Below are 13,051 nucleotides of genomic sequence, written 5' to 3'. Positions count from 1 at the left end.
TAGCCATTATTTGGTGCTTGATGTTTATTTTAATAGATGCTTCAACTTCCTTTAACTTCCACGGAACAATAAGATGAATTTAAGTGGTGCTGGTTATGATGAAGATCAGTGGAAAGGTACAAGACGTGAATACAGCAGCAGCATTTCCCTTGGTTTGGTGGTGCAGACTTGCCTTTAGGTTCAGTCTTCCTGGTTGGGTACATCAGCCTTGCTATTTAGGCATGGCTCAAATATTTCAGTTGGGCATGTGTGGAAACAGTGCTTATTTCCTCCTGTGGCAGTGAAGTGGGTGTGTCTAAGATGATAAATGCAGATTTCATTTTTCTTCCTAAACAAGTTCATGGAAGGAGTGGGGGAATACAACAGTAAAGAATAGCACATTCCTTTTCCTTATGTATTTTCAGTGCTAAGCATTTTGAACCGCATTCCTTTAATATGAGCTGTTAAGTCAAGAGGCTCCAGGTTGATTTGTATTCACTGGCTAGTACTCATCCTGAATTTTATTCTTGAAAAGACACTTTTGTCTGTAAAACACAGTTCTATACATACACCATATAGAAGTAAATATATAAAAATATTTGCCTGTATGTCTTCTATATATATATATGTACAAGCATATAAATGGTTTATCTGTACGAAAGTGTATATACGTATATAACATAATAGCATCACAAATGTCAGGGTATGTTAGAAAAACAGTCTCAGGCCCTTCGGATGAATTGAAAGACTGAGTTTTGTTTTCTGGGCTAGTGCTGTAATAGGCTATTGTGCAAAAGGTAATTTCTGTTGCCTGCCACCTTCATCCCTACTTTTACTGGGCTGCTGTAAGTAATTTTGAGGTCAGCTGTTAAACTGCTGGTTTTTTCTCCTATTAGCCATCATGGGTAACCATAGTCATGCATTTTTAAACTAGCTTTCATAGTAATGAAAGTGTGAATGGGAGGATGTTGAGGGGAAAGTGCAAGACTGACCTTTTGACACAAATTTCAAGATAGTTGTCTACTATAGATTGTTTATTAAACAAAAAGTAAATCTCCTTTATTTCTGTTTGCTTGGCTAAATCAGGAGGCTTCAGCTCTAATTCTTAATGGATTCTGTGTGGTTTAAGCTAATTTTTGCAGTTTCAGATCTGTTTCAGTGACAGTTGTATGCTTACTACTGTTTTGCATTGCTCATATTGGTTTTATCTGTCTTGTTTCACTGCTGATCCTGTAAGAGGAAAGTCTCAGATTCTCTCTGAAAGAAATGAGGAAGTAAAAAGAATGGTGAATGAGTTATGCACAAACCTTCATTCAGTGACATAGACTATTGGTCCCTCAGCAACCATTTTTGGTTTTGTGTTTTGTGGGTTTTTTGGATCTTTTTTGAGATGGAGATGTAATTTCTAAATTGTGGATAGTAATACCTTGGCTTCTTCTTTCTCTTGAGAGAATGTTCCTTGATCTATTCTAAGTTTGCTGTTCAGAGGCCGTTGGTTTCCCATTTTTTTCTTTTCCTGGTTTTTACCAGGAAAACCACCAGCAGAATCTTGCAACTTTGTGGATAGCCATGTGGCTTTCATTTTGCCAGTGGTGCTTCCTAAAATCTGTGATAGTCCACACACCATTTGGAAATGTGTAAATGGCTCACTGTTTGATACACACATCCTCAGTTGTTGAAATCCACATATTTCAAGAATTGGTTCATTTGTGTAACTGAATGAGCTAAGAGCATGTACTGCCTGTGGGGAGAGGTGTTGTAGAATGGCAAGATTGATGAGACATCTCTTTACGTACAGAGATTTGCTGAAAGACATCCATTCCCTGGCTTTCATGCAGTGCTGCAGCATTTACTTCACTCCTGAGTCTCACAGACTTGACACAACTGGTCAGTGAGCTGCTCAGCCGTATCTTTTGTGTGCTTGGAAGAGGGAGAGGAAGAAGAACCGTGAGTACATGATTTTGCTGATGTTGAAATAGGTGGGTATGAGGATCAATGACTGAGTATGTGATACTCTGGACTAGACAAAGCTAGTGTTTCTGATGGGAAATCTGTCAAAATTGGCTTTGCCATTGCTGTGTCCCATGTTCTTTAACACTGTTTAATGATACAGTGGGAGAACAGTGGGAGAATAAACACACAATGGCCTGTGTTTTATCTAAACCCAGAAATGAGAGAAAATGTGAATGTTACTACTCTATATATAGAGGAAATATCTAATCTTGATTGATCTAGTCCCAACTGCCCCCATTTCAGCTCTTGTATAGATTTGTTCGCAAGTTAACAGTTTATACTGTGCTAAATGCCACCAAATGAGTTGCAAAAAGCAGGGGAAATATTCACACTTCTATAATTATATTCTGGTTTATAATTATATTTATCTCTTGTGCCCCAATTGAGTGTTGCAGTAATTTGTATGTTTTTTTACACTGTTGCATACTCGAAAGAGATTATGGGAATAATGTGGAAGACTGATAGGAAAGCAAAATCATAGGCACCTATGTGTTCATTCAGTATTGATGGTGACAAAATCTTAAGAGTTTTTCTCAGTCCTCAGCCAAAATGTTGGTAAAAATTACTGACTGTGTTTAAATTTGGCTCAACTGAATACTGAAAATTATTCTCTTCTACATTTGCGTAGAAATTTGCCTCACAGGTATGGACACAAGGAACCTGTTGCTTAACTTAAAACTGTTCTCTTTTACCGCTTTTCTATTCCTTAAAAAAAAAAAAAAAATCAAATCCTGCAGAGTTTAGTTGTCCAGGGTCTGATTTTGAATTACTGAAATATATTGAATGGACACAATTAAAACTCTATTTAAGATGGTTTAGGGTCCTAGCAGAAGGATGGATAAATCATAGCTGTATTTCATCTGGGAAGCGTAATGCAAAATTGAGATGGGTTATTCAAATAATGAACTCAAAACTAATGATTAAGATGAGCTATGGCTAAAAGGATGTTTCACGCCTACTAATCTCATCTCCTTGATGAACTAGAGATTATTTTAGAATAACAATAACATAATATTAAATTTGAAGGTGTGTAATCTTCTAGAAAAACGAAGTTCTGTATTCATGAAGTCATAATTTTCTGTCTTAAGTTGTCTTTATGTGTAAGTAAGTGATAAAGATGAGGCTTACATATTGTTTTGATGTTTGCTATACCCCCAGCCTAGGCAGATCTGCACATCTAGTTGAGACTCTGCACTGATTTGAGCAGATCATGCACTCCAGATATTCACTGTGATGGGTTGCCGAGTGACCTGTAGGTCTTTCTGGATACATGTCAGCATATTTTTGTGCCAGATCACAAATTGAGTAATCCAGTGCCTCTGTCATTCTTGTCACTTTATTTGTATTTATTGTGACTGGCTTTTGCACGCTGTAAACAACACCAGTGGAGCTGACTATGCTTTTATATAGAAGAAGGGTCACTATAAAAATGACTAGAAGATGATATGTGGCTAGGGAATGAATGTTACTCATTCCCAGTGAAATGTAGTGAGCAAATGGACTGTATGTTGTGCTGATAATGTCCATGTAAAAGATATTTCAAGAGATGAGAGCTAGAAATAAAAAGAGTATTTCGAAAGCGTATACATTTACTGGAAATTGCAGGAGCTAAGAATCCTTGCTTTTCCTTCCCATTATTAGAATGGGCCACTACCACATATGTCCTATTGTGTTCACAGCTTGTATTCCTGATGGAGGCTAGCAGCTGGGGCTGGATTCACTTGCTGAAATGTGTGTGTGAGTGTGAAACACTTGGGATGCTGTAGGGCGTCTGCCTGCTCATGCCATGAAGTGTGAGTCTTGCCTAAATTACCTTTTTAACATTAGATATGTGTGGATGTCTTAGGCATACCAGAGTAAATAACAGTAGGGGCCTATAATTAGGCACTTGAGTTGAACTTTTAATTCCTCTTGCTTGTTTCATTTCATCAATGGGTTTTATTCATGTGTGGAAGTTAGATATAATTTCTTTTGTATAGTAGATTTATAGCAGTATGAAATTATGCTTCACTATTTAAACTCGGATCAATCCTTTGAACTGTGTGTGGTTTCTTTCTTGTTACAATGGTGAAAAAGTTAGCCTGCCTTTTTTTTGAGATTGCTCCTTTCCGATAGGAATCTTGAAGTTGTATCATTATTTAGTATTTATTTACTGCTCTTTAATTATAAGGGGAACATATAGATCTTCCTTTGTCTTCGATTAAAAGAAAAATGTCCTTATCTGTTATACATGTATGTAGGAAATGCAGATTTATCAGCAGTGACCTTCTCAGATTCCAGTGTATATATGCATAATTTTTTCCTCAGATTTCAGATTTTATTCATGTACTGTAGTGAAATATATCTGTTTGAGCAAGTGAAATGTCCACATCCATGCTTTTGTCATCTACTCATGAAAATTAAAATCATGTTGATTTTCAAGCAATACAAATATAGAGAATCCTACAAGAGGTCATGAATCTTGAAATTATGTTAATTTTCATTGCAACTACGTCAATGTCCAGAGTCCACATGCTATGACTTAAGGTAGAGTGACAATGATCTCTTTGAAAGAAAAGTTAAAGGTTTTGTAAGCCAAGTCTTTTAACTATAATTAATCAGGGGAGGGAAGGAAAGAAGACTCTCTGGCATTCTGCTTGTCCAAACATACACATTGCTTTGTAGGACTTAGGTATATTTAAATTAAATGTAGGATACAAATGTGTTGACTAATTTGGGAGTATTCTTGTTTGTTTGGTTTGCGTTTTGTTTTGTTTCTCAGCACATAGAAAACTATGTTATAGCACAGTATGAATAAGTAAGCAATTGTTTTAATAGGTTTGACTCAAATTTGTTCATGAGTGCTCTTCTGTTGACAAACTGGAACATTGCATAAAAGACTGTTTTTAGGTCTGCAATCTGGACATCATTAAGCTTCTTTTAAGGAAAATAAATAAAATTTCATTCACAAGTCAGCTATGTAATATTTAAAATATGGGAGACTATTTAAAGTAGTATATTTAGCTATAAAGTTGAACCTTTCACTTTCAAATAGATTAACATGTAATTATATTAGAGACCCATAGGAAAATTTTCATGTTCTAGAATTTTTTGTTTCCTTGCTTTGTTTTAATTCTGCTTAGCTTGCTATGTACTATTTAATAGGATGAGGACTGATTTTCAGTTTCCAATTTAAACTTTGGGTAAGAATTTTATGTCCATCACCTGGTGAGTCTGAGATATAGAAGAAAAACTAGTTTATTAAAACAAAAAGGAAAGTGAGACCTGTGAATTTTAAAAATCGTATTCTTAGTTTACCTTCCTAGCTTGCAGAGAGTACCACCTGGCATTTTCAAGCAAACTGGAGGAATTTTTGTTGTTGTTCTTTTTTCTTTTCTCCTTCCTCATGTTAGCCAGCTTAATACTTTTCAGAGACCATTTGCCTGTGTTTCTGCTGTGACACTTTTCCTGTGTGTTTGAAGGGTCTCCAAGATCACTTGTAATATTTTTCCCTTAGGTGTAGTTGTTTAAGGAGCATTTACAAAGAGTAGTACAGGTGGGGGGTTTTTTTGCCTCTATTTTTAAGGTGAGAGGTTTTGTGAACCCTTTGCTGCTCTGTTAAATACTCCAGACAAGTATGTTGAGTCTTTATCTGATCTTTTGGCTCAAGATCTCCTCTAGTTACCGAAGGGAGACGTAGACTAAAGCACTCTGGCAGGTGGCAGAAAATGTATTCTGTACTGCAAGTTCATATGATGGTGAAATGGCCCCTGTGTTTCTCATTTGCTTTCAGATCAGAATTGTCTGCTGATCTCAGGACAACAGATTACTGTGGTGAAGCAGGGAGTATTTGTCTAACTGCGGGGAAGGTCTTGGCATGTGCTGTAGTCATGGGCTCTATGCCTCTTTCTTCAGACTGTTTTCTTCCCAGTATCTTTGTTAAAGCTTAAAGTTTAATCACTCCTGCATAATTCTGATGTATTCAGAAAGTGAGACAATATACACATGAATAATTTCACTACTCTATTATCTCCATTAAAAAAATTTTTACGTGACATAGGCCATGTTGATAAGTGAAGTCCCTAGTTTCTCTAAATAGTTTATTTCCTTGCTTTTGCCTTTCATTGCTAAAGTGATAATAATAAATATATCTTTAGAGACACAGAAGGCAGAGACATGCATTAGAAGGAAATTAAAGCATGGTTAACAGCAGTAGCTGACTTTTCAGAGGAGACTGTTTAAAAAGATAGACTGGTAGAAAAGCCAGTGTTCGAGGTCTTTGCTGAAATGAGGACAAGAGCTGAAAGTACTTTTTGTCCCCATATTAGCGTTAAATTAAATGTTAATGACCTTCTTTTTCAAAAATTTGTTGGAGGAGGAGGGGAGGAAAGGTAGAATTGTTTGTTTGTATTAAAAAAAAATAGCTTTAAACCTAAAACCACCTTTGACATATAAGCTGATAGGATCACTGCCAAAATTCAATCTGAAGTTTACTCTTGTCTGAAATCTCCTGGAAATATAAGTGAGTGTGTTTTGCTTGAGTAATCCCTTGTAAATACAGTGGTGCCAGCAGCACTGTAATAATGACTGTAATGTCTTTGAAGGCACTCAGAAGCTTCCGCTCAAAGACACTCTTAAATAATTAAATCTTTTTTCTTTTTTCAATTTACATGGAATATGTAATGACATCCCCCCCAAGTACCAGATTTCCTTCCTTCCTTTCTTTTCTTTCTCATGGAAAGCCTAAATAGGGTATTTTAATCAAGACACTGCTTGCTAACTTGGATAGTAAAGAAAGGTGATGAAAGAGCAGGTCCAGATAGTTATTTGTTAAGACCCTAATTTACCTTTTCTTAATGCAGAAATGACAGCTTGAAAAACCTGGGTACCTCTGAGGTGATTGTAGAAGGATTAGTTCCCTCCTGCAAATAAAGGGAGTAATTTTATCCACTTTGCTATATGCCCTCTGGGTCCTGGCAGTTCATTCTCTGACCATTTATGTGGTCTATCTGCAAGACCAGCTGCCTACCTGTCTATACATAGGTTTATTTTTTTTTTTTTTTTTACAGATACTGAGCATCTCTATTCAGTAGTGTTTGAACAGATCTGTGGGCGTTTTGGAAAGACCTATAACTGGGATGTGAAATCCTTGGTTATGGGTAAACAAGCCCCAGAAGCAGCAGAGACTATTCGAGAAGTTCTAGGTCTTCCAATAACCACAGAAGAATTATTGAATGAAAGTAAAATGATGCAGGAGAAGATATTCCACACTGCTGAGTTGATGCCAGGTATGTTTCTTTGCAGCATTTATAAACTCTTTATGGAATTATTTAAATGCTGATCAAGGTAGAAGTTTGTAGTCTGCCTTCCACAAAGCAGCTGATCTTACAGATTGTTTTGTTGCTCTTGTTTTAGAAAATTTACCTAAATCCACCTCTTTATTTACCTGTTTAAAAGGATATTTTACGTATTAAAGTTGACAGATTTTTTTTCACTATTTACTTGGAGAAAAGCTTTTTTTCATGTTTTAAAAGAAAAAAAAGGACTAGATACATGTGCATTGATTCTGTTTAGTAAACTAAACATTCTTTATAATTGTTGTTGGCAGCTGTGTTTTACCTGACCATAAGCATAGTCTGACTTTGTGAAGCATAGATGCCTTTGCCTGCACCTTTAGAAGTATGGGGGCCCATGGGTTCTTTCTGTTGGGATTGATCTTGCCTAACCTGAAAATTGTAATTCAAGTACAGTGTCTGAGTGTGTCAGTGGAGAAGGAGGATTTTTCAGGTTATCCTAAGACAGGTGAGTTTCCTTACCTTCTCAAGATACGTGTCTTTTAACAGTGATTGTGCAGGATGCCCAAGTGAGTAGCTTCAATGAGGTAACTCAAGATAAGCAAGAGGATGAATCTTACCTGTAGCGTGAATGTATAATTTTGTATTCAATTGCATTTAGATTTGAAATGCTTAGGGAGAAATCCTCAGCCATGCAACACTATCAGTACCTAAAGCTAGGATTGCTGCTAACTTTATGTGCAATGTTAAACTTTCTGGAGCAAATATCAATAATTTATGAAGGGAAAAAAAATAGGAAGAAAGGACTATAAAAAAGTATTAGAAGTGAAATAACTGCATGTCAAAGTACGTTTAACAGTTATTTTTTCTCTTTGAATGTGTGCTCATGTGTTCTGACAATTTCTACAGCACATTAATGTTTTAATTTTTAGAAGCTTTTTTATATCTAGTTTCATAATGCATTAAGAGGATAAAGGTTAAAAATATGTGATATGTTACGAATAAATAACAAGCAGCAAAAATAATAGCTGTGATTTTTTCAGCAGCTTAAAAACTTTAGTACATTGTGTGTCCAACTTAGTTGTCTTTCTAACTTAGTTATCTCTCTAATGTCTTTTATGTACAAGATTTTTCAAATTGCATCTCTCTCACTTATAGATCCACTTGAAACTGTAAGCCTAGTTAAACTTCCCAGAAAAATAAGAAAGTTGGATGGATGTGTTTTTTGTTTTTCATCTCAAGCTTCTGGGACTGACTTTTCAAATATATCTTTTGCAAGCCAAATAAAAAATCCTAATCTGGGTTTAGAAAATGCCAGATGAACAGACCAGGTAAAGTGTTAGGTGACACAAAGAAGAGTTGCTGTAAAGAAACAACATGAGTAATTGATGCTATTAAGTGGATACTCTGTGCCTGCTGAAGATTGTGATAATGTGGCTGAGCTGGCTTGAACAGAGTTACAAAGGTGATGAAACAGATTAGCCAAAGGAAACATGAAGTTTTGTACTGTTCCTGCCTTCAAAAGTGAATTTTAGGCTCACTGAAGCTGGACTATTATGGATGAAACAAGCAAAATTAGTGCTAGGAAAAACAAGTAAACATTTTTGTCATCACCAAAATTGTTCAACTGATTATCTTTTCAGTTCAACTAAATACATGTGATAACTTTTTCAGTCTATATTCTAAAGTAGAATTGATGTGAACTAGAATACTTTATGCTCAGTGGCCATTGTAGAGAGCAAAGGCATCTTTGGTCACTAAAGTGATGTGATCTGTACTTACTTGGTCACAAGATACGAGATACAAGCTGAATTGCCATGAATTTTGGGAAACCAAGTTGATGACAGCTAATAAGCTAGAGGAAAATGGCTCCAGTTACTTACTATTTAGTTTCTTTAGAAACTGTTCTCCAGTGAACCAGATTTTTAAATCTCATTCTGTCTTTCTGTATCTTCTGAGGATGTTTATTAATGGATTGCAGATTTATTTTACAGTCACTTAATGTTCTTTAATTAAAAATGGGTTCCTTGCATGTGTTGTGCAAGACGTAAGATTGTGGTAACATTTTGAGTTTCCCTTGTTCTCTGTCTAAACTGATCTTTCAGATGGTTACAGGTAAATACAGGAAAGTGAAAGTTAATTGTCATATTAATGGTGTAAGATGACTCCAAAGTGCCGTGTCTCTGGCCATCTTTTGACATTTAGTAAATGTGTGAGGTTCTGTTTTTCAATCAATTTCTAAAGCTCGTCCAAAAAATTGGATTGAAATTTGATTTGGTGGAGAGCAATGCTAAACAGTGACCAATGATGTTTGAAAAAGTGACTTGTTTCTGTGGCAAGTCACAAGTGGCACTTGTTTCTGGATGAGCTATGCATGTGGTCTTGCCAAAGACGATAGCTCTGTAAATTCCTAAATCAAGTAAGTGACAGGTATATCAGTGAAGATTAAGGATAGTGTGGAATTTAAATGACTATTTAATTTGTAAAGCAGTTCTTTGTCTGACAGGTGAGAAACCTGTCCTGGTTCTGGCTGAGATAGAGTTTATTTTCTACTTAGTAGCAGGTGCAGTGATGTGTTTTGGATTTAGTACAAGAATAAAGTTGATGACACACTGATGTTTAAGTAATGCTTGCCCCAAATTAAAGATTTTTCATTTTCTCGTGCTCTGCCAGTGAATAAGTGCACAATAAGCAAGGAGGGAGCATGGTCAGGACAGCTTATCTGAACTGGCCAAAGGGATATTCCATGCCATAGCACATCATGCCCAGTATATAAACGGGAGTTGTTACCCAGGAGAGGGACCAATTGTGGCTTGAGGATGGGCTAGGCATCAGTCAACAGGTGGTGAGCAATTCTATTGTGCATCACTCTTCTTAGGTTTTATCTGTCCCTCCCACTCTCCCTTTCGTTTTAAAACTGGTAGTATTATTATTATCATTATTACTTTGTTTTGATTATTAATCTGTTCTTATCTCAACCCACAAGTTACTTTTTTTCATGATTCTTCTTCCCATCCCACCAGGGAGGACACACACACACACAGAGAAGCTGTGTGGTACTTAGTGTCCAGCTGGGGTTAAACCATGGCACAGGCTTGTGTACAATAGCTCTGAGATATTAGTGGCTGAAGACTGAATTTTGGCTATTTCAGTATGCCAGACTGACAGACAAGCTTCAATACATCAGGCTGTGGTCAAAATACAAATGTCATCTAAGAAGAGACTACATCCATTTCCAATATGGAATTTTCCGGTAACTATTTGAGAGTTTTTCACAGATTTATTTTTAGTTCTGGAAGAATCTTAAAGAATGGTAATTTTGATTCAGTGGAGAAAAATTAATCCAAGATGACACTTACAAAATGACAGGCCTGCCACTGTGCTGCTTTTCTAAATATTTCTGTCAGAGTACAGACATTGTTATCTACAAGAGTAATGTAGTAGGCTTTCTGTTTCTGCAAATGCATTTTGAACATTTCTAAGTTGCAGGGAAGTGCATAGTCAGAAGATGAGGGAATGACAAGCAGAACAGAAGAAAACCATGCATATGTATATTTACCTAGACATATATAGGTGTGCTTTTGCATAAACCTAGAATATATACAGAGTGAGAAAACTGAACTCCAAATTATACAACAGTTGCTATAATCATGTCAGGATTATGAAACTACTGTTATTCTTTCTCTGTAGTCTCTGGGTTTTGGCTCATCATCATTATCACAAAGCACAGATCTTTAAGGATTGTGTGGCTGTGTATATACCTTTTGGACATTTTCCATTCCTGGGTTGTTTTCACGGTAACTGGGATTTAGTTGTTGCATCTTCTGTTCAGCCAGTGCAGAATGTGATGTGCAAGCTATTTTCCAGTTGAAGAAAGTTGACTGTCTCTTGCAGCCATGAGGAGATAATTTCATACCTCAATTTTAGTACCAAATGAAGCCAGTCAGAAAGCACAAAAAGAGAAGAAAGGAAAACAGTTCAAATTTCAATGGCAACTCACTCCAAATTTTTCTTTTTTTCCTTAACAGTTCCATTCAACCAGCAGTCTAGTTTGCTTAACTATTGCTTCCTTGATTCATGTTGTGCCCTTGACAGTTAAACAGACTTCCTACCATGCTATCTTTTCTTTTCCTTGCTGTTTTTGTTTTAATGGTAGGAAACTCTAGTGAGTCCATGCTGGGCTCAGTGAGCCTGTAACCCCTAAAGATCAGCCAATTAGCTGCAAACTCAGAATGGTGCTTCCTGTTTGGCTGATATCAAACATTTGGCCTTTACATCAAGTTCTAAAGGACTGCAACCCAAACATACTTTCATCAGGAAATCAGCAACACAGTTGATGCAGTTTTTGAATTATGTAAAATTTAGAACTTACATTCTTTCTGTGGTCGTGCATGTGTCCAGACTAAAATGAGAGTAATGATTTGATGAATAGGAAGTCTCTCTAACCAGAAGGATCTCTGATACTTTTTAGGGAGCAATAAGATGAGAAGATAAAATTCTTTATTTATAGACATTGCCTTCTAAAGTGGGGGTAGGCCGGTAGTTTCCACCTCTACTTTTGTAGCTTGGAGAAAGGATAACATATCATTGCAGATAGCATTTTTAAACAGTATGTCATAACAAATAAAGAAGGAGGTTGATCTGAGAGCTGTGTTTCCATAGTTTCATGAGATTCAGAAATGGAATAGAATAGAAATAGAATAGAATAGAACAGAATAGAAAGAATAGAACAAAACTATTTCAGTTGGAAGGGATGTACAAATGTTCTCTAGTCCAACTGCCTGTTCAGGGCTAACCAAGTTAAAGCATTCATGGCAATTAAATCAAGCAGTGTATGACATCACCTCTGTCACACTGTCACCTTCACAGCAGCAATCCTGACTTCATCTGAGGATTGAGAGAAAGTGTATATAATTAATAGCACCAGTGATGGGCTTGCAATTGTTGTAGCAAACCAGATTACATAAAAAATATTTTTAGATAATTTTGTTACTTAAGTCAACAAACAGCAGCTTCTTTTTCTAAGTGAGATTGTTTTGTTTTGTTGAGTGCTTTTAGTGTTCAGAGGCTGCTAAGGTTTCTTGGATTTGTTTTTGTGAACTTAGTGGATTATCTTGGAATTGGTTAGAAATCTAATCAACCTGACAAAGCTCTGAGTGGTAATGTTAACTTTTCTTTGATTAAAAAAAGTGATGAAATCTTGAAAAGTTCTACCACATTTGATGTGGTGTCATATCACATTCAGTGTGGGAACTGTAAATGATTTTGGAAAAACGGAGTAGTCTTTTTAATACAGAAGCTATATTTATCCTTAATACTTCCATTTGTGTACAACTGAACATAAATCATCAAGACCTGCATAATGTATGCACACTTAATTTAAACACTGTATGGACCTTTCAGTTTCCTTTAGTCTTTTTCTCAGCAGTAAGTCTTTTCTTCCAGATATACACCAAACACTCTTGGACAGCTTGTGTCATGTAACTTTACAGCAAAATGAAGTGGACTTGAATATGGGTGTCTAAAGAGCCTTGATTTTGCCTCCCCAGAGGTCAAGTGTCCTCTCTGCTCATGCTGCTTAGTGTGAGTAGAAAAGTAACTGTATCTACAGTGATGAATGAGCAGATGTATGTGAGGGAGTACTGAACATCTGTGAGAAAAGCACGAAGTTGTATTTGACCACTGCTGTTTAACATTCTTGTTGGCAACATGGACAGTGGGGTTCAGTGCACTCTTAGCAAATTTGCTGAGGATACTGGGCTGTGTGGCCAGTCAGCATGCTGAAG

The 13,051-nt window shown here is 36.3% G+C and overlaps 1 protein-coding gene across 6 annotated transcripts in view; it reads left to right on the top strand.

Annotated features, from left to right (window-relative positions):
• The window catches only part of PUDP (pseudouridine 5'-phosphatase), a 69,890-nt gene that overhangs the window by 19,656 nt on the left and 37,183 nt on the right, over window positions 1-13,051 (top strand). For 3 of the 6 annotated variants that reach the window (XM_032100591.1, XM_032100593.1, XM_032100592.1), the window contains exon 2: window positions 7,041-7,259. In XM_032100591.1, coding sequence (XP_031956482.1) covers window positions 7,041-7,259 — 219 coding nt within the window. Of the gene's footprint in view, window positions 1-1,777; window positions 1,959-1,986; window positions 3,786-7,040; window positions 7,260-13,051 lie in introns of those variants that run through there. The other 3 variants (XM_032100594.1, XM_032100595.1, XM_032100597.1) reach the window with 3 other exon arrangements.

Source organism: Corvus moneduloides, chromosome 2 (assembly GCF_009650955.1).
Source record: "Corvus moneduloides isolate bCorMon1 chromosome 2, bCorMon1.pri, whole genome shotgun sequence".
Lineage (NCBI taxonomy): Eukaryota > Metazoa > Chordata > Aves > Passeriformes > Corvidae > Corvus > Corvus moneduloides.
Note: the sequence above shows the minus strand (reverse complement) of the source record. Positions and strands in the feature narration are given on the sequence as shown.